At 41.6% G+C, this 22238-nt stretch overlaps 2 protein-coding genes across 7 annotated transcripts; both read left to right on the forward strand.

The window, feature by feature from the left end:
* The first annotated feature begins 895 nt into the window (after nucleotides 1-895).
* Nucleotides 896-21859, forward strand: kif3b (kinesin family member 3B). 4 transcript variants are annotated; one of them, XM_053424608.1, is made up of 9 exons: nucleotides 896-993; nucleotides 10279-11760; nucleotides 11977-12078; nucleotides 14641-14763; nucleotides 15151-15269; nucleotides 15598-15714; nucleotides 16921-17026; nucleotides 17847-18058; nucleotides 18916-21859. In XM_053424608.1, the coding sequence occupies exons 2-9, from the start codon at nucleotides 10360-10362 to the stop codon at nucleotides 19019-19021; spliced, it is 2286 nt and encodes a 761-aa protein (XP_053280583.1). In that variant the 5' UTR covers nucleotides 896-993; nucleotides 10279-10359; the 3' UTR covers nucleotides 19022-21859. The 4 variants fall into 4 exon arrangements, with proteins under 4 accessions (XP_053280583.1, XP_053280581.1, XP_053280582.1 ...); XM_053424606.1 differs by lacking the exon at nucleotides 896-993 and adding an exon at nucleotides 9434-9674; XM_053424607.1 differs by lacking the exon at nucleotides 896-993 and adding an exon at nucleotides 9434-9674 and having other exon boundaries at nucleotides 10282-11760.
* On the forward strand, nucleotides 1016-9175 carry pofut1 (protein O-fucosyltransferase 1). 3 transcript variants are annotated; one of them, XM_053424612.1, is made up of 8 exons: nucleotides 1016-2720; nucleotides 2992-3042; nucleotides 4831-4952; nucleotides 5770-5952; nucleotides 6232-6344; nucleotides 6501-6693; nucleotides 7597-7839; nucleotides 8099-9175. In XM_053424612.1, the coding sequence occupies exons 3-8, from the start codon at nucleotides 4884-4886 to the stop codon at nucleotides 8291-8293; spliced, it is 996 nt and encodes a 331-aa protein (XP_053280587.1). In that variant the 5' UTR covers nucleotides 1016-2720; nucleotides 2992-3042; nucleotides 4831-4883; the 3' UTR covers nucleotides 8294-9175. The 3 variants fall into 3 exon arrangements, with proteins under 3 accessions (XP_053280587.1, XP_053280586.1, XP_053280585.1); XM_053424611.1 differs by lacking the exon at nucleotides 1016-2720 and having other exon boundaries at nucleotides 2992-3067; XM_053424610.1 differs by lacking the exons at nucleotides 1016-2720; nucleotides 2992-3042 and adding an exon at nucleotides 4215-4605.
* Nucleotides 21860-22238: the final 379 nt, after the last annotated feature.

The raw sequence follows: 22238 nt of genomic DNA on the forward strand, positions 1-22238 counted from the left end.
TTAGAGTTCAGTTTTCTGAACACCTCTACGTTCAGAACACTTTTTTTTGCCGTTAACTTTTCATTTAGCTAGATTCTGGTTTTAGCTCCATCATAAAAACAGGCCTAAAAAAAGAGTTAATCCGAGTTAAGGGGGAAAACTGAAGAGGTTCAAAAGAGGCATTTCAGCTCTGCAAGATTTAGTCTATTTTATACATATCCAATGTTATTTATTTGAGATAACTGCTCACTGTGTTCAAGAGTTAGCTGAAATCGAAATGAATATAAAAAGTTCTGTGGAAATATGATTTTGTCTTGACAAACTAAACACAAATAAATCTAAAACAATGTTAAATACATTCCATTAATTCCTTCCCCTCCATTTCAGGAAGACACTCTGATGCGACACAGGAAGAGGACTACAAATTAAATTAGGATCATAGTTATGATAAATTTTGTTATTTCCAAGTTGTTTAATTATGTTCTATTTATAATTTAAACTTTTCAGCCAAAATGGAGTTTGTTACTTTTTTGTGCTACCATAGTTGAGTAATTTCATCTACAAGAGACACTGCTGTAAAAGGGGAATCCTGATGAGAGAAAACGGAAAATATGGATTTTGTCAACTGATGGACAGTTTTTTTGTTTCAACACATCGGATTTACGATTTTTTTCTATAATTTTAATAAAGATATTTTTCAGGAACATGCTTCACATTGCACTCTGTTTTTTTTCTAAAGATCCATTATAGAAAACCTGTGGACTAGGAGGATTTAACATTAAGTCAGATGTAAATGCATTTTGTTTCTGCGTGCTGGAATTGGTAGTTTTTGGTAAATTCAGCTGAACTGAAAGCCATGCAGGTTGTCGGTATCAACACAGAAAGGTCAACAGGGGGCGGTTTGTTTGAGGTTGACTGCCTTCTTTCCCTCGTGTGAAAAGGCCACAGGCACAGTGTTGTAGGCCTGTTGCAAGAGGAAGGGAGAGGTGAAGAGGAGGGGGGAGAGGAGGAAACGTGAGTGACGTACATGCATCTTTAGTGCAAAACTTCTCACTCTGCGGCTTCTCTATGTTAAGAGTTAGGTGTCTGAGGAACTTATAGATTCAAAAAGGGAAATGACATTTTTACAACAGTGAGTCAGAGATACATTAAAACTAAATGCACAAAGTGTGCTAGCTACTGATTCATTTATGATTTACTAGCTTTGCCGGATGTGACTCCAGAAAAATCTAAAGACAATGGGGAGATAGTTGATAAAGAATAAGGTGTGAGTTTGTTTTTTCATTTTGTTGCTGTGACTAAAGTCGTCTGTTTTTCACCTGAAGGAAGTCTCTCTCTCTGTCTCTCGCTCCATCTGTCTCTGCCTCATACTTCGGCTGTGAGTTGTGGTTCTTCGCATTGTTATCGTTGCTGTCATCTCTAACAATGAAAAACAGTGTGTGTTCAAGGGATGGGGGAGGAGCGGACGCAGCGAACGACACAGGAAAAGAAGGAAAGAGCCGCCAGCTGCCGAGCATCAGAGAAAAGAAAAAGGAGAGTGATTGAGTACAAAGAGAGAATATGTTAGACTGGGTTGGCTGAGCTGGAGGATATGGAGGGATTAAGTATCTTTCAAAGTGAAGCCCAGGGTAGAAAAGTTCCCAAACAAAAAGAAAAGACATTGAGTTGGTTATAAATAAAGAAAAGTGAACATGTCCACAGACTTTATCAGGTGTTGTTCATGGTTTGGGGGTGTTTTACTATTTATTAGATCACAATAATGATAATAATCTATTATCACTTTCGAATTGGAGACACTAAAATCCTATTTTTAATTTGTATTTCTAATTTAATTTCCCCTTGTGCTGCCACCTCCTTCTGCTGTCAATTGTGGATTCCTTGGTGATGAACTATTCACTGTGACATATCTAACCAGTCGATTCAGGCTGGCAGTGGGTCCACACAGCTAAATGAAAGTAACAAAGGTTTGAGACCACATGTTGTCATGCCAACCCAGCTCATTGGGTCTAGGCATGTTGAGCACACATGTGAACATCTCGTGAAGAAGCTTAATAATGATCGAGCTTTGTGAACGCCGCTCCTCATTTCACCCGAGTCTTTATCATTGGACGTTGCTCTGATTGGCTCCATCTGACTTCCACCAGGGAATCAGAGGCAAAGCAGAAAAGGACGAAAGCATATTTTGTTTTGTGAACTTTGAGTGACCGCTTTGTTTGTCAGGAAAGATCAGAGGGGAACAAGCAAGTGATATGTTGTGATTAGTGTTTCATTGCTGTTAGGTTGAGATTTACTTTCAAACTTTAAATATGTAGTGCTGGCACCCATTCATTTTTTTAACTACTGAGGTAGCTCAACATTTTAAGTTAATGTTGTTGCTGTAGCAATGGATTCTATTGTTTGTTCCAACCAATGTTTGGGTGCCACTGACAAGCAAGTCTTTGAGGAGTCAAATCAGTATTTAAATTTATACTGAGCTTTCAGGTAAAGGTTGTTTTTCTTCTGCCTGGCTGCAGAAAAATGAAATAACATCTAATATTCTCACATCCTCTTTATTCAAGTTGTCACAGTGGTTCATGTCTCAGTTTGGAATAAAACGTTTCACACTTTATCCACCCTGATACAATATCTCACCTCACACTGTTGCACACAAATACGTTTGTCTGTAGTAGTTAGCAGTGTCTTTCTCGTGATCACATTGTTTCATATGTTTATTATTCTAGAAAGTTGAGCTGCAATGTTTGGTAAGTATCCCTAAATTGTAGAATTATATATTTTTGATTATGTACTGTTAATTTTTTTTAATTTTTTGGTGAATCCAAAGATTTCTGCATTCATGTCTTTATCTTTGGTCCAAACACTGGTTTAAAGTGAGAAGGTTTGTCTCAGCAAGAAAAGTAATTTTCAGAACCTGAATCAGACTTTTTTTATATAGTGTAGATATATGTATATATAGATGTTGCAGCATCTCAACCTCCCCTCCTTGATATCTCGTCTCTCCCTTCATATTCTCAGCAATGTGCTGCTGCAGTCAATGGATGTTGTGAAGCCCAGAGAAAGAAGCCTGTAAGCACCCAACCAGAAGCATGAAGTAAATAACCTTGTGTACAAAAATAAAATGTAGCTATAGCTGCTTAAGAGACGGATCAAATGGATCTGTCACTTGTCATCCAGGTTGGTGTCATCCAGCCTTCATGTGTGACCCTTTGGTCACTTAATGTATGTAAATAAAACCTATTAAGGAGATGCACACAATCTTGCAGCACAATTGCTGCTACATAATTGATTAAAATATTGTATATATAACCTTTAAATTAGTGTTAGTTCCAGTCCCACTGATTTGCCAACTTCTCAGATTTGCACCAACTGTACAAGGTGTTGAATGCCATCTTACAGATAAAGGCTTTTAAATCAACTATTAAACTATTTATTTTGTCAATGTGAAGAAAACCAATATGTCTTTAAATATTATTACTGGATGGTTGTGACCAAACAAAGTAAACCTCAAAACAAGAAATCATCCTAAATAAAATGTCAGGCTTCAAAGAAAGTAACATAAAATGGCAGTATGATTAGATATATAGAAAATCTAAGAGAGAGAGAGAGAGAGAGAGAGAGAGAGAGAGAGAGAGAGAGAGAGAGAGAGAGAGAGAGAGAGAGAGAGAGAGAGAGTCGTGCCTCACACCTGTAGTACAGTAGATGGCAGTGTAGGCCGATTAGCATTCTTTTATAAAGTTAAAGAAGAAGAAGAAGAGGAGGAGGCAGGGTCATTCTGTTTGCGTTGCAGTGGGCGGAGCAAAGTGGCTAGAGTAGACCAATGAGATTATCATTACACCCGACTGCATGTCAGCAAATGCGAGTATTAACTCAAATCCTCGTGCAGACAATATATTGTCCGTTTCATGTGCTCCTCAAACTAAATCAGAGAGGGTGTAATACCTCCTTCCTTTGGGTTCCTGCTCACGTGGGAGTGGAAGGCAATGAAAAGGCAGACATATTAGCAACACAGTCATTCAACAATCGACATACAGGTACCATTAAGCAAAGCACAAATAGAAAGTATCATTAACAGTCACCAAATATGGCAAGAGCACTGGTGAGAGGAGCAAAGCAGACAGAATCATTACCCGTCTGAGAACTGGTCATAGAGGATTAAATCCAAAAATGAAATTTAAACTGTGAATGAAACTGTCACTAATGTATTGATAGAGTGTAATATCTATTGTGAACAAAGAAGGGAATACATATAATTTGTTTAGAAAGACATCAAGGAATTTAAATCATCTTCTAATTAACTAATTAAGCGAAAAGCTAAATAATTTAACTTTAGTTTACTTAAATTTAGTTTGCTGCCAATCTTCTGCTCCACACTCCAGTCCGGACGGCGGCGGTAATGCGCAATAAGAGAAGGTTTGCTAACCGCCAATAAACACAGAAGAAGAAGGCGGCGGCAGCAGCCAGTGCATGCTGGGACCATGACATGAAACACAATGGCGGTTAAACAACAAGTGTCCCTTGCTCTCACTCTGTTATGTTTGGTTTCATCCCTTCTGCTCCACACTTGTCGGACGTTAGCCGAGGAGCTGCAGTGGGATGTGAACGGCTACGTGCTGTACTGCCCGTGCATGGGTAACTCACTCCGCGTAGATCACACTCAACGTTTGTTTTGCAGGAGCTAGCGAGTGTTAAAGTTCAGTGGTGGTTTGCGAGGCCTTCGAGTCCGCGGAACATTACAAGCTGCTGTTGTGCCGCAAGTGCAACACATTAAACGGGTGTTTCCATGTGATGAGCTGGAGCAGTGTTGTGTTACAAGTTGTCAGTGAGGCGGGTGAAGTGACCTCTGCTGTTGTACAGGTCGCTTCGGGAACCAGGTGGACCACTTCCTGGGAACACTGGCCTTTTCTAAGATGTTGAACCGAACCCTGGCCGTCCCTCCCTGGATAGTGTACCGCCACCACACGCCCCCTTACACCAATGTAAGTGCAGTCAGGGAGCAACACGGTGCAGTCACACAAGTGAGAACACATAAATCACAGGAAACCAATTAGACAGCTAAGAAATACATCAATATAAAAAATACTACAGAGCCCCTAGAGTCCTTGTAATAACCACACAGTAGGTATCCTGTTCCCACAAGGTAATTATTAACCTTGTGGGAACAGTTTAATGTGTAGCAAAGTATTCCTGCTGATGACTATCTAGTATCTCCATATAAGAGCAAAAAGAATTCCATTACTTGACATTCCATGTTGAAAATAAAACTTCTGTCCATCACCGTGGCTGTGAGCAAAAGAAAAGATAATGGAACAGATTGTCATACAACAGATATCATGAATTATTGTAATAATTAAATATGTTAAGTTCTGCTGGAATAACGTCCCATTGCATGTAAGAACGTGTCCTGATACTTGAATCATTTAAGTTATCAGTTTCTTCAGGAGCATTTATAATCTGTCATAACAGCAACAGCAGAGTTGTCCGGTCAGTGTTCCAATGTAACAAGGCCTGATAACTGGTAGACCTAATCTGAGTGCAGCCTTTGATTATGTATAAAGCTTCCAAAGCAGATTACTGATCCTTTCTTAATCATGAAAACATATTTGTGGCCCATTATTTATGATTTACATCTTCAGAAGGAAGAAATGGGGCGAGTTCCTCAGGCTGCAATAAATAAGAGACACACTAACATATTGTTGGTTAATTTTTTTCATCAGATGTATTGATAGTTTAAAAACTTGAAATCACTAGCTTTGGGTAGTACTGTTTTATTCCATTCTTTTCTTTTCTATTCAGGTCCATGTTCCCTACAGTGAGTTTTTCCAGTTAGAGGCCTTGTATGCCTACCATCGTGTGATCAGTTTGGAGGATTTCATGGAGAAGCTGGCCCCCAAACACTGGCCCTCAGGACAGAGGAACGCCTACTGCTTTGAGACTGCTGCACAGCGGAGTGCAGACAAGAAATCCTGCCCTATGAAGGTGAGAGTCACACAGGACAGCATATTTCATTCATAAATGTGGGCTAACTATAATCTGGTAACAATGCGCCATTTCTCTCGCCTGAAGCATTTAAATAGTGAATAATGTGAGGGTACAGAAGCATGATTGCAAGTGAATTGTTGAGGGTGAAATGCTGCCTCCTGGTGGCCATAAGACCGTTGTTTTAGTCAATTTGAATTTAACAACCAACATGAATATTAGGCATGTGTCACTGTGTCATTGCTCTGAACTGTACAGATGGGTCTGATTCATTTTCAGGATGGAAACCCATTTGGTCCATTCTGGGACTACGTTGGTGTGGACTTTGACAAGTCTGTCCTGTTTGGGGGTATTTCTTTTAGTGCCTACCACCAACCTCAGTGGATGAAAAGGTGAGTACATGTTTGAGCAGCCCCACTGGACTGAAGATAAATGAGACGCCTTCTTATGTTTGTAATTTTGAATATAATGCCTGATTGACAGCTGGGACTTCTGAGGTTTCCATAGGTTTTCAGTTTCCTCTCTTCATCATTATCCTGCTGGAACAGGTTCCCTCCCTCTGAACACCCTGTCCTGGCGCTGCCCGGGGCTCCGGCCCAGTTCCCAGTGGTAGAGGAGCACGTGCCCCTTCAGGGGTATGTAGTGTGGTCGGACAAGATGGTGAAGGAGGGAGAAGAGCACATCGCCACCTGGCTGACCCGGCCATATGTTGGCATTCACCTGAGGATTGGCATCGACTGGGTGAGATGATCCATATGATGTATGAGCTCAGGCTTACACACACATGCCTTGTTTTCTCTCTTCATGTTAAAGATAAAGATAAAGATAAAAGATAAAGTAGCTTTATTGTCAATTTCTTAACATGTTCAGAACATACAAGGAATCGAAACGACGTTTCCCACTCTCCCACAGTGAAACATATAAAGTGCACAGGCACAACAGATAACACAAGACAATTCCTAATAGTAAGTAAACATACAGAATTTTAAGTACAGCAGCATAAGGTTCTCATTATGCAGTATGCACACACTCATACATTCAGTCACATATTAGTATCAGATAGAGGATAATAAATAATCAGCTTTATAGCCCTCGTCAGGCTCATATGCCTGCATATTATCAAATGGCATCAGGGTTTAATTTATGGAATCATTGATATCTGTAAGGAATGTTTTGATTGCTCATATCAGTTGATGATTGAAAATTTAATTTGCGTTTTGAAGGTGTTTGGTATTAAACTATTCATTACTGAGCAAAATGTAGATCTTAAAATGTACATGGCTGGTGATATTCTTCTAGGTTTTTTTTATTGTTAGGACAAAATCATAACCTACATCACTTACCGGTTTTCCAACACTGTAACTCCCTAGGAGGACTCACTAATGACAAGGAATAATTCTGAAGTTGCTCTGGAGCATTAACAAGGACAAGAGAACAGCCTACTCCCAACAGGCAGGTTTACAACGTGCACTGCGCCAGTAAGACAAATAACATCACAGTCACTATTCAAAACCAGAGTAGACTTTGAGCAACATTTGCACCATCACAGGCTGCGGGATTGTGCAATGCATTTCTAATTGGTTCTCTCCCCCTTCATCAGCGAGTAGTTAGATCTAAATATTTCCCTCTTGTCCACCTTTACAGCAAAACGCATGCAAAATGCTGGAGAGTGGAGATGCAGGGCCTCACTTCATGGCCTCTCCTCAGTGTGTCGGCTACAACCGCCAGACAGCGTTGCCTCTCACCATGCCCATGTGCCTGCCTGACCTGGCGGAGATTCGCAGGGCTGTGAAGCTGTGGGTGAAGAAGACCTCTGCCAGCTCTGTCTACATTGCCACCGACTCAGAATCCCATAGTAAAGAAATTGATAAGATCTTCAAGGGCAAGGTGGGTATTAAAGCCTCGGTCATGCACTCACAAGTATGTCAAAAGATTTCCAGCTTTAAATTGGACTCTAGTTTCTTGCATGTTAAATGAAAGTGCGACTGACACGTTTTTTTATTGACTCGGGAGTGACCAGTCATAAAACAGGTTTTGTCACATTTGGCAAAGTATCAGAATAGTGCACATCATTCTTGTGATCATATTTAACATTGTTGAGGACTGAAAAATACTCTTACACTGTGTTTCATTGTGGCTACCACAGGTTAAAGTAGTGACTCTACAACCAGACTCAGCCCAGTTGGACTTGTACATCCTAGGCCGAGCTGACCACTTCATCGGCAACTGCGTCTCCTCCTTCTCTGCGTTCGTAAAGAGGGAGCGGGACGTGCATGGCCTCCCGTCCTCCTTTTTTGGCATGGACAAGCCTGGGAAACCAAATCATAAAGTAGAGCTATGAGTATGACTGTTACACGGTTTCCCTCATGGCGCTCTTGATGGATGACTGTCACAAGGAGGCGAGACAACATGTGAAAAGCAGAGAAAATGTATAACAGTTCTAAATGAGTGAAGCAAGATGAGAAACAGGGTCACGGATAGGTTTTAGGATGGGTTTTAATCTGTCAGAATGAAAGAAGGTCCAGGGTTTAGCAGGTGGGCAGTATTCATGTTTGTAAAATGTTGCTGCTGCCAAAAGTTTGAAAAATGCAATTTGCTGTCTGTTCTCTGCTTGAAAATCAAGTATCTGAATGTTCCCTCTAAAGTTTTGGCTCCTTCTCTACTTTTGTTCACTCAAGTAAAGTGAGTTTTCCATTCCATCAGGAAACACCCTGTTTCCTTTACATTTCCTTTTGTATAACTGCATTTTCTGCAGTACAGACGTGAGCGGGACCTCTGAGGATCTCAGTGTACTCTGGAAAAGACTAATTGCCTTGTCAGCGATCATGTTCTACCTCTATCTCTTTGGCCGTCTTCCTTTTTTTCCCCCCATTACTTTTGTGTCCCTCTTTCTCTTTGCAGCTTGCTCTGTTCTTTCCCTCTTGCTCCTTTCCCAGGAGAGAACAGTAACTGATCCTCATGTTCATACAATTATGGGAAGGGGAAAGGAGACAGACCAAAAACTGATGAGGTGGTTGAATGTGACAGGAACAGCGTTGTTATTCTGTGCATGTGAAACAAACGTTTTAGAAAGACAAAAGAGTTTAATTGCGCTTGATAAATTGATTTAAATGTAAATAGTAATGTGTTGCAAGCCAATTGTCTTCCTCAATGTAAATGCAATGATGTTGAAGTTTTTTCTACAATATTTTTCGCCAATAAAGTATGAACACTAATGTTGAAAGCAGCGACAGTCTGGTCTTCACTGGAAGGGTTGCAGTGAGTAGTTGAATCAGCTGATATACTCAGCTAGGTGGGACAAGCTTGGAGATGCTGGGTTGCCAGATATGTCAGAAATACTCTCAAATTGTATTGATAAGTCGTGTATGTGAGTTAATATGCATGTATGAATATGATAAGAAGATTAATGTTTCATATACTTAATTTGTATATATATCCTGCGTCTGGACACTAATATTTACTCGGTTTAATGTTTTTCCAACGTGTCAATATTGGGGGATGTGGAGGCTGAACCTGGCAACCCAGCACAGGATGATGAGTAGCGGTGACTGGGAGTTATGGATTAGCTCACGTTCTTCTCCTCTGAACGCTACACGAACTTTGTGTGTCTGTGGTGTGAAGTTGTGTTTGTGTCGCTTTTGTTTCACGAGTCCAACGAGTTTTTAATTTTTGTCGGGTGATGTGTTGAACCCATGTTGGTCCTCGCCAGCAGCGTTAGCCAGGTAATGCTAGCAGACTTGTAGCGGAGGTTACCGCTGTGTTTGCCGTTGCTAGGCCGGTCTTGTGGTCTCGTTGTGGGTTGTCGTTGGCATTAGCTCACGTCGGTTAGCTGACCCGCTGCTGTGCTAGCATCAGCTGGACAGGTTCTGTAAAACGCGTCGGTTATCGACATGTTCCTGCTGGTGAAGTCCCCATAGAGGCGTCCCTTCACAACCTGAAGCTCCACCATAGAGTCGTTTACATGGCAGCTTGGAGCTGCAGGTTAACCGGCTAACTTGAGCCAAATTAGGGTGGAGGCGTTCAATAGTCCAAGCAGTGGGCTAATGCTGCTGTTCACCGCTGTCATGGACATGGAGCTAATTCCTGTTTAATGACTAAGATCAACCTCAACAGTTATAATGCTATGCTCAGTATCATAGAGTTTCAAACCATGGACGTGTTGACCTGCAACACAGGAGTTAGCATCAGGAGAGGTGTGAGGGCTAAAGTCTATTCATAGTTTAGTGTTGATGAGTTTGAGCCGGTTTTCCAGTTTGTATGTAAAAGTGTGTTTTATCGAGGTTGTCATGGAAGGTTGGTACTAAGCATTACATGTGTCTTCTCCAGCAGATTCTGATGAGGGCATTTCTACAGGCCAACTGTTCCTGACACTGCACTTGGAAGACGTGTGAGCTGCAGATCCTCACCATGTCCAAGAGCAAGAGTCCTGAGACAGTGAAGGTGGTGGTCCGATGTCGCCCAATGAATGAAAAAGAACAGGCAAACAAATTTGAAAGGGTCGTCTCTGTGGATGTGAAACTGGGCCAGATTGTTGTCAGGAACCCCAGAGAAGCTTCAGCCAGCGAATCTCCCAAAGTCTTCACTTTTGATTCAGTCTACGACTGGAACTCCAAACAAATAGATCTGTACGATGAAACCTTCAGGCCCCTGGTGGATTCGGTTCTTCTTGGCTTCAATGGGACCATCTTTGCCTATGGGCAGACGGGTACAGGGAAGACGTACACAATGGAGGGGGTGAGAAATGATCCAGAGAAGAGAGGGGTGATCCCTAACTCCTTTGAGCACATCTTCACACACATCTCACGATCCCAGAATCAGCAGTACCTGGTGAGAGCTTCATATCTGGAAATTTACCAAGAGGAGATCAAAGACTTGCTATCCAAGAACCAAGCCCATCGCCTTGAGCTGAGGGAGAGGCCGGACACGGGCGTTTATGTCAAAGACCTGTCGTCATTTGTCACCAAGAGTGTGCGAGAGATCGAGCATGTCATGAACGTCGGAAACCAGAATCGTTCTGTGGGCTCTACAAACATGAATGAACACAGCTCCCGATCTCACGCCATTTTTGTCATCACCGTTGAGTGCAGTGAGTTGGGCGTGGACGGGGAGAACCATATCAGAGTTGGCAAACTGAACTTAGTAGATTTAGCCGGCAGCGAAAGGCAGTCCAAGACTGGCGCTAAGGGGGAGAGGCTTAAAGAAGCCACAAAGATCAACCTGTCACTCTCTGCTCTGGGGAACGTCATATCAGCCCTGGTGGATGGCAGGAGCAGCCACATCCCCTACCGAGACTCAAAACTCACCCGTCTGCTGCAGGACTCCCTGGGGGGCAATGCCTGCACCGTCATGGTTGCCAACATTGGGCCGGCATCCTACAACATGGAGGAGACCTTGACAACACTGCGCTACTCCAACAGGGCAAAGAACATCAAGAATAAACCACGCATCAATGAGGACCCCAAGGATGCACTACTGAGGGAGTTTCAGGAGGAGATCGCCAGGCTCAAAGAGCAGCTGCAGAAGCGCTCAGGGGAAAAAAGGAAGAGGAAGCAAAGGAGGAGAGCTGGGGAAGGGAGCGATGGTGAGGATCTGGAAGGAGAGACAGAGGATGATGATGAAGATGGAGATGACAAAGGAGATTACTGGGGGGAGCAGCAGGAGAAGCTGGAGAGAGAGAGGAAGGCCATCATGGAGGATCACAGTCTGGTGGCTGAGGAGAGAGTTCGGCTGCTCAAGAAGAAGGAGAATAAAATGGAAGACTTGAGGAGGGAGAGGGAGGCTGGAGAGATGCTTACAGCTAAAGTTAAGGTAGGCAGACTTTTCTAGACAGGGTGTGTATCTGTCCAGATGGAATGTTAATGTTGCCTTAACATGACAAATTAGATTTTCATTAGGTGTAACAACTGATAGATTTGTTTAAGGCCAATGGATCTGTATGTTGTATGTTCTGCTAGTGAGATGGAATTGCCTTTTATATCCTGTGTGATCTGAAGTGTTATCATCAATTTATTCTTCCTCATCCAGGCAATGGAGAGTAAGCTTCTGGTTGGGGGGAAGAACATAGTGGATCACACCAACGAGCAACAGAAAATTCTGCAGCAGAGGAGGCATGAAATCGCTGAACAGGTATGTCAAACATCTGAAAAGTAGTGGTAAACTGTTTGAAGGTCTCAAGTCAACAACAATATGATGGCAGGTTAAGCCTAGTTCACACACACGATTACCCTGATTCTCCAGTCCTCTATGAGATTCAGAAGTTGCAAACTAAGGCCTCAGATCTTGCTGAAATTGTTGTGTGTGAAGTCTTCGAAACCTCACGTGAGTTGCCAATGCCTCAGAGACTCAGACTAGATTTCTAGCATGCCAAAATCTAGTCTGAGTCTCTGGGCTTTCTACAATCTATTGTGCCAATCCCACAGGTATTTATTTTGTCTATCCTTTTCAAATGTTCAGAAATAGTCTATTCTCATATAGAGAGTAGGGGCGGAATAATAGGTATAATCTCTTCTGTATGAAAGAGTTTTCTCTATGTTAAATATATATACCAACATCCTTTTATATCTTGTATAAAAACTTGTTGCCATTAGTTTTTCCACTAAAGAAGTCTAATTTTGGCTGCAAGTGTATATTTAAATCACCACAGACGAATAGATCTTCTGTTTTTGTTACCGTGGTATTTTCTGTCACTCTCTTTGGGTGCAGATACATTCAACAGAGTAACCCAATTCCCATCTATTTCCAATTTCATAAACTTTTTTAAACTGTAATTTACTCTATATGAGAATAGCAACTCTTCGCTTCGGACCAGACTTATAGGAAAAGAAAATCACAGAAGTGAAACCCATTCCTGTTAATAAACTACACGGGCTTGTTCTTTTTTAATTTTAGATGGAAGTTTACTGTTTGATTGGGTTCAACAGCCCATTTATAAGAAATACATTTAGTAACTAGCCGTTAGAGGTGTGGAAATTTCTCGATTCTGACCTACGCTCACTTTACACTTAAACATTAAACACCATCACTGATCAAAAGTTATTAGGACAAGAACAGTACTTGATGTTTACTTTGTGTTGGTTTGATTCGCTCTTGACTTTATGAGGGACATGTTTAAACCTGCTACACATCACAAGATGTAACGTGAAGTGCACAGTCAGGACATAAGAGTTAAAGTGACGGGAATGAACGGGATTCATGATCCAACACCATTGATTAATAACTGTGGGGGGGTTGTCGTTTTGAGCCTTAGGTGCAGCAAACAAGTCTAAACCGAATGAATGTCAATGTCAGTGTGGAGATCATTGACCCCTGTAATAGACTTACTGTTGTATTGATTTTTGAATTGAAAACCTTATTTAGTAAATTACAGCACAATTGTCACCACAGTAACAGTCTGTACTACATTTTAAAGCGCTTTCTAAATAAAAACAGAGTTCATATTTGTCTGACTGATTTTATTAACTGATGAAAAAGCAGCCATGTGCACTAATATAGGAAACTGTGGATATGAAACATTGAAATGCATCATTGTGCATTCAAAGCATTGACTGCTGAATCGTAATTGAATCATGAGGGGTAGTGAAGATGCACACATCTACTAGCCTTGTGTATTCAACTGTTGTGTTTTTAAGATAAGAAAAAAAAAAACTACAGATCTACTTCCTGAACAAACAAGTAAAACAGATAAGAAGAAACAACCACACCATTTTATACAACTGGGATGTTCACTGAAACGTCTCCTTCTCCAGCTTAATGTGTCGTTATGTGAGCCCCTGCTGCAGAAAAGAACTGGGGCATCATCACTCTAACTCTTTATTTTTTATTATTATTTACATATGTTTGTGAGTGGAGAAAAGACAAAGTAATATAACTACAGAACAGGATAGAATTTAGCAGCAGGGTGGAGCATTAACAGAGGCCTTAGTGAAGATATCAAGAGATTCAGCGTTGCGTAGTTCAGCAGGGAGAGAGTTCCAGAGGGTGGGGGCTGCGACAAAGAAGGTTCTGTCTCTAAAAGGTCGTAGTTTGCTGCTCTGGTTGGGGGCCGCAACCATGAGCTCTGTCCTATTACTGTTTAGTTTCGGCGGTTGGATGACGTCCAGTTTTTAATGTCGTGCAGGCAAATGACTAGTGACTGGGGGGGGAGCTGAGCGGATGGATGAGTGCTTATGTAGAGCTGGGTTTCGATGAAGAAAGAGTTGTAATTAAGGTCTGTTGACGGATGATACAACCAAGCATGTAGATTGTGAAAAGAGGGGGGCCCAGCACTGAACCTTGCGGAACACCTTGGTTGACTGGGGCTGGAGTGGAGCTAGAACCTTTCATGGTGATTAACTGTTTCCTGTTGGAGCGGTAAGATTGGAACCAGGTGAGAGCTGTTCCAGTGAGGCCAATGTATTTGGATAGGCGGTTGTGGAGAGAGAGTTCAAGGAGGATGAAGATACTTATGTGGTCGGAGTCACAGTGATGAGGAGGTGATTGGTGATTTTGTTGAGGGCTGTCTCTGTGCTGTGGTGGGGTCTGTAGTTTGTCAACAACATTACAAAAGTCTGGGACCAAAAAATATCTATCTCTTACTTGACTGTATAAAATTGAGAACAACATAACAGGCTCCATTTAAGTCAGGGACCTCTGTGTAGCCTGATCACACACAGAGCACAGTGGTCTAAAGTCTAAAATGTGGGTTTGCAGAAACGCTGCGAGCGAGAGATGCAGCAGGAGATGGAGAGTCATGAGGAGGAGACTCTGGAGCTGAAGGAGACCTATACTTCTTTGCAGCAGGAGGTCGACATCAAAACCAAGAAGCTGAAAAAGGTATCAGCTCCAACCTGACTGGTTGACTAAATGTCTGTTGTTCCTGTCCACTCACTTGTTTTCAGGATGCATCTCCAGTCCTGGCCACTGAAATCAACGAATTTATTCGGACTTGGACAAATTCACTCATAGCGTAAATATTCATTATTTGTAGATGCTTAGGTCAGCATTTCTATTGAATTTTGCTAATCTGATATGCTCTGCCTTAGAGAATTTATTTGTCTGGTAATAAAAAGCCTTGCAAGTAAGTAGTACTTACATCTGGTAAGAAAACAGAATTGCCTTTATCGATTCAGAAATATTTCATTACTCCTCATGACAGTCACTGTTTCAGCCAAGTTCTAAGACTGAAAATATACTTGGTTTCTTTCCTCCTTTGTGCTTCAGCTGTTTGCCAAGCTGCAGGCAGTGAAGGCAGAAATCCACGACATCCAGGAGGCACACATCAGAGAGCGTCAGGAGCTGGAACAGACCCAGAATGAGCTCACCAGGGACCTCAAACTCAAGTAAGGAGCTTGCATATCATACTGGTGGCCATCAGCATTATATCCATGATGAACACAATCTGTCCTGCTCCAGGAGAGAACACACAGTAATAAAGTTGTGTGGTTGCATACTTAGGACCTAGTTCTAATCAACCAGATTTTCCTTCAAAATATGTCGCTGACATTATTAAATAATATGTGGTTAAACTAATTGTATAATTTCTAATCAACATCCTCAAATAAACAGAGCTCCTGGTGTCATAAATGACCCACATCTAAGTGTTTGTGTCTATCTGTCATTCACTGCCTCTTACTGCCTCCTGCTAATTGCTTGTCTGTTATCTTTCAGACATCAGATCATTGAGAACTTCATTCCCCTTGAGGAGAAGAGCAAAATAGTCAGCAGAGCTTACATTGATGAAGAGGATGAGCACTGGAAAATGCAGCCCATTACACGTATAGAGGAGTAAGTTACACAATATTCCTAGGATGTTTTTACGTAAATTCTTCATCTGGGGGGAAGCGCTTTATGTGTGTAATTATGCCATTTGGGGCAAATCACACATCCAAAGACCCAGACAACGGTGTAAGGACTACAAGATTAAATGTGGCAAGACAAGATAGTGAATCCAAAATACAACACAACATCTGTGAAGACGTATTCAAGAACAAATGTGGTGTGAAAATTCGTAAAGGCAAGTTGAAGTGCAAAGAGCAATAATAGCAAGGCAAAGCACCTTGTATCGGCCAAAGAGCTGTTTTCGAGTTTCTTAGTTCTGCTTGTCAGTCGGCGGAGGACCAGGACCAAGATGAAAACCAGCAGTGTCCTAGACATCAATGCTTAACCTGCTCAGAGTACAAGAAAAAGGGGTTTATCTGAAAGTCCGGAAAACTTTGATCGGAAACCGCGGCTGAATCTACCCAACTGGAAGAAGATCTGAATCTCATCCTAGATAACACCCTTAAAGGAGAGGCAACAATAAAGCAGGAGCCTCGTCTCTGAACACTGGCTGAGGTTTGTTTTGATCCTAAATAATTGAAGTCATCAAGACTGAAACAGTTTCAGGAGATCTTCCTGCTAGATGTTGAAGGGATACATATTCTGGTCCATTATTGAAATCGTATCTTCACCAACGAGCCCCAGGGTACTCTTGGGTTTTCTTGAGCATACATCAGTGATCTGCCAAATCATTAAGGAAGCCAAGAGTAATAGCAACACTCTGTCGTATGGTTAGATCTCGCCAACTCCTAACAACCTAAAGATGTGGAGCAGTACAGAGCCACCATCTGTACCTTGCATTACGTCCTTACGGGTGTTCTGAATAATTTGGAGAAGGTCGGTACAGATGGAAGCACAAACATGCAAATGCACTAACCATCCTGAACCCCCCCATCTAAGCATTTCCATGGCCACAGGTGGTATTAATGTTAATTCTGCTTTTAAAACCAATAAATTACTTCCTGTTTACACTTAATGATAAGAACAGAAGACAGTCACTTCAGCCCGCTTCATCTTAGAAATGCCACCAGCAGAAACTGTGTTCTTTGTTCAGATCATCACACAAATGGTGAATTTGATCGTTAAACGATATATATCATCATCCTTCAAAGCCCTAATTAATTTCGTGTAAGATACCAATTTTTTTCCATGATGCTTCAATTTCTGCTTCAGTGAACATCAGATGATGACCAGGCCTCTGTCTGCAGTGGGCTACAGGAGGCCTCTCTGTCACCACGCTCGCGTGGCCATGATGATGAAGCCTGACACGAGATACAAAGTAAGCAGCACCTTCTCTTCACCTGTTTCACTGATGAACATATTCAATGTCTCTACGCATAAAAAACCTACAGACACAGTGACTGTACATTCGTCATCCTCATCACATGTTTCACAGGTTACACCACAAGGGCTGAACCTACATGTGCAGACAATCAATACAAACCTCACAATGAAGACAGCTTTAACAGCATAGTTAGATGTAAATTTAGTGTAAGTGATGAGTTTATAAAAATAAAAGCGCGCAGCACAGCTCTACTATGAAGCAACATCACAACATGTTAGTCTCGTCTCTGAAGCAGTTTTGCTGCTTGCAGTGCTTTTTCCAATTGCTCGCTTGTGCGTACACCATCGTCTATAAAGTTGTCATCGTCCGTGCGTACAGTCAAGCCTCATAGTCACATCTCTAGTTATGCACAAGAGGCATGCGTTGCAGTTCTCTCTCTCACATGACAACTTGTCTTTTGCTTTTTGGGGCCTGGTCACACACACATGAATGTATGAATGGTGCACCTTCGCCTCCGTTTCACTTCCAATCTATACATAAAATTGCACTCTGCCGAACTTTGACCCACGATAATTGCTTTAGATACAGATGTTTGACCGAGCCCTTTATCTGTGTACCTGTCACTCGGAATCTGTTGAAAGCGACGTTTCTGTGCGTGGATGTACAAACCTGCTACCGCCATAGAATTAATTAATAATTTGCGGTTAATGTCAGTTATCAGTAAGAATAACAAAATGGACATTTGCATCCCTACTTCATTTAAAATGTACCTACGATTTGTTTTTCTCAGATCAGTGTGCTTCTCTGCCCTCAGGCTGAAAACATCCAGATACTGGACATGGACCTTCCAACACGGACGACTATAGACTATCAGGAGCCAGAAATCGCCCCAACGGTGGCAGCAGCTCTGAGGGACGCTCTCAGGGATGAGGATGAGATCCAGGTAGATGCCTTTGGCTTTTACAGCACTTTAGGACCAACCCCACCAGCCAGTGCCATCTCCAGCCTAAAAAAAACAAAGTCTGGGTAAGTTAACCGTCACCTGTAAACTATCCTTCAGCTGTCAATACCACGTTTTACTTATTTAAAATTTTTGTGACAAGGTGTGACATCCTCTGTCCTTAACCCTCAACAATAGTACGGAAAATTACGACAAAAAAAAAACGTTTAACAGGGTAAAAAAACAAAGAAACCTCAGAGAGAGTCACATGTGAGGGATCCCTCTCCCAGGACGGACAGAAGTGCTTTAGATGCCACGTGTAATGGAGAACATCAGAAAGATAAGGTTATTTGCAGCATTGATTAGAATAAACACTTTGTAGCATAATGGAAGGTCAATGAATTGATGTATTATTATCAGTAATGGTCGAGTATCTGAGGAGAAATATTGTATATCAAGCAGTCTTGTTTTAATCACAGTCCATGGTCAGGATCCACCATCACGATCGGATGCCACTATAGACCACAGTCATTTTCCACTGCCGCTATCAGGGTCTACCATCAGCTGCCACCTCGATCGTGGTCCACCACCATTATCAGATGCCACTGCGATACAGGATACAGGTGTCTTCTCATTGTGTCCTTATGTCTAGCCACAGGTGAAATAAGCAAAAGAGTTGTCGTTGGTGCCTCTCTGTCTGGAGCATCCGAGTTAGATATGAAAGTCACTAGACGTAGACACTACAATGTACTGTTGGTTGGTCCTTTATCTATAACCTGACCTTTGGTACTAGTTGGAGAGAGAAGGGAGTATGTGTGGAACGAAACAGGCCCGACTCTCCCAATGGTGTACAGATGTAATGTTATATATACACAGATATAGAATATAGTTATGTTAAAAGTTCCTCAACACCCATAATCTGTTTTTGCTCTCTGTCCCTCAGTCGACCCAGAACTGGTAAGATGTCGAGCAGCCCAACGTCTCCTTTCAGCCCCTCCAGTCCAGGATCTCCTCTTTACCCACAATGCCGCGGCCTGGTGCCCAAGTGACCGCTTCTGCCACTACCGTCACTACCACAACCTCTCTCGTGCACCTTTCCACTTGGGGTCTCAACTTTGAGAGAATGGGTTTGGTTTAGTCTTCTTTTTACTACAGAATCTGGGAGGCTGTAAACGTTACAGAAAACGTTAATACTAATGCTGCTTTGTAGGTTTTAACTGTAACCACACCACTATTAACTGTTGTCATGAGCTTTTTCCTTTGGAGATTTAAACCCACCCATCCTGAGTGTGAGCCAATGCAACGCCAGGACAGCAGCCCCGCCTGAAGCCTCACATCACTCCACACTGCTATCAGCTGCTATGAATGTCTTAAATTTCACACTTACAGTCTTCTTAATGTATAAGAAAAAAAATGAAGGGGTGTGTTTATGTTTGCTGAACATTTGTCTGTCTGTGTGTCTTTCTGTCACACACTGATTATTGAACCTTGTGTTAAACTGCACTGTCTTATTCTGATGGTTTTAAGGTGCAGGTGTGCGATGTTCTGTGTCTTTAAGGAAGTAGTTCCACATTTTGGGAAATATACTTTCTTGCCAGATGAGATAATCAGCACCACTCTCGTGTCTATTGAAGCCTGAAGTAATCAGCTTGTCTTGGCTGCCTTCACTAGTGGCCTGGCGACCTCATGGTGACAATGAGGCTCTAGGAAGTCTTAATGCTAGGTTGAGCTAATCATCTACTGGCTGTGGCTTCATACTCTGTACAGACACTAGAGAAACAAGTGAGGGTATTTCCTAAAACATAGGGACTGTTTCTTGAGCTGTGTTTGATTGTAAATGTTAAGGCCAGAAAGTTGAACACATTACAGATTTGGCCTGTCACCAGTTGCTGTAAAGAGTAAATGCTGTTCTTCCTGGGGCACATCAGATGGAAGGCAGGAGCGGTGGGAGAGAGCTGCTCACATTCACACAAACATTCTGGGCTTAGCGGCACTGCAGTAGGCCACCAGACATCCCAGCAGGAGATGAAGGCTAACCACACCCTGAGTCACGGAACACTTTTCCAATAAGGCTGTGGCTCAGGTTCATCAGGGGTCCACGATGCCTTAACCTGTGCCCTTCAGCTCTGCTCCTTCATTTTAAGGCTGCGCACACATACACACACGTTCTTCTCTGTCAGTGTTACTTTGTCCGCTCATTCATTTTGACATATGGGAATTATTTCCAGCACAGTGCGGACATTCCAGTCAGACTATAGGTAAAACATATGGAGAGGCAGAGCATGTGGGCACAGCAATCAACTGGCCCTAGGTTTAAGGCTGAGGGCCACAGGAAGAGAAGGTAGAAGAGGGATGTCAAGTTCACCTCATCTACTTCTGTGCTGGTCTAACGGAACACTAAAAACCCAGCAAAGTGTTGATATCTTCACAGTGTTGTGGTGCTGCCACGTCTTAACAAATAATTTAACTCGCAGACACACACAGACTCAGCTGACGTCTCTGACCCACTTCAGTGTAAATTCAGATTTGTCTAAAATGACGCCACCACATCAACACTGATCACCACATAATGAGCGATACTTTTCTTAAATGCATAGAACCTGTCTTCAAAGCTGCTCGCACTTATTTAGCCCGTCCTGACACCACTCACTCTCTTTCTCTCTTGCGCCGATAATAGGCAGGTACACATATCTACACTCAGACTGGGCAAAAACAACTGAATTTGTCAATTTAATGTATGGTAACCTGGAGGAAATGGTCTGGTGCACTTGTGTAGCTAGTCAAAACTTTTGTACAATCCAAACCTTTATGAAAAGACCCCAAATGAACACTGTGAGCGGACAACTTGATCACCATAACTGAATTATTTTAACAGCATTTGAATAGGAATAATTTTCTACGTTATAGTAGACACTGAAATTATAGTCTTTGCGTGGAACGGGGGGGAATCATGGCTGTCAGCCATCGTCAATGGTTTATGGGATAGTACATTAACCCAACCCTACTACTGAGTTAGCTTTTAAATTATTAAATCCTCTCAAATACTTGAATTGTGTAGTGGATTGTTTTAGAGGCGTCACTATGAAGCTCAGTTAAAAGTTGAAAAGTAAAGGCTCCCTCCTGCTGTTTGGCCAAACGCCTACATACAGAAATATGTTATGTAGTTAGATATGTAACAGTGAATATAGACTGGTTGAAAGGCAATCCTCAGTCATTTTTGCAGCTGAAAAAAAATCAAGTCTAACTTATTATAATTTCTTTTTTTTTATATACAGATTTAGATATAATTTTTTATTCATTTTCTTGAAAATAAATTTGTAAATATTGAGCTTTTAAATTAATGTTTATTTTTGTTTGATACATGTATTATTTCCTTTTTTGTCTACAGTAAGGCGCAGACTTTTGGGGTGTGTACGTGTGTGTACGTTTAAATGTGTTGGTTCTGTCTGTCACAGATACAAGCGTGAGTCATCTGTAGATATATGTACAGAGTATTACACTACTGAGTATTTACACATTGACTGATCATTTATCTTCATTAACACAAACATAATCTTTCAAATAAGACCTCATTATTGTAACTACCACTGCAGTGTTGTGTACCTTGCGCATGATTTTAGCACGCTTGAGAAGAATACATATGGTTGTGTATTCATCACTCACATGAATCTGATCAGGAGAATGTGAACATCTTAATTTAACTGAACACCTTTGTGTGTGTGTATCCTGTCACCACATCACTGGATCGGACTGCATATCTAACATTTAAGTGACCAACTTTGATGCTGATGAGGCTTTTGTAGCCACTGGTGCACTTCTGTCTTTGTGTGTTCAAGTCTTTTTACATGTTTAGTTTCTTTTAATTATTAAAGAAAATTCAATGATAAGATGGCAGTTTGTCCCGTCTCTGGAATATTTAAAAGATGGATATTTGATCATATTTAAAAATAAACCTCAAGCCTCATGTCCTATGTAATTAAAACACTGAATATCTACCTATTGCACAAACGTCTGAAGTGCAGTGTCGAGTTTGGGGGGGATTTGGATTTGTCTACAGTCGGTATACTGGGTTGAAGATGTCTTTAACGTTCTCAGATACTCTACACATTGACCTGAATTACACAGCTTTAATTTGAAAATATGTGAACCTTTTTTTTTTTTTAACATTTTTAATTTAGGTTTGGGTTTTAAGTTAAATAAAAGATTCAAACTAGTAAAAACTTCACATGAACAATAATAATGCAAATTCTGTTTTATTTTAAACAT

Source organism: Pleuronectes platessa, chromosome 6 (assembly GCF_947347685.1).
Source record: "Pleuronectes platessa chromosome 6, fPlePla1.1, whole genome shotgun sequence".
NCBI lineage: Eukaryota > Metazoa > Chordata > Actinopteri > Pleuronectiformes > Pleuronectidae > Pleuronectes > Pleuronectes platessa.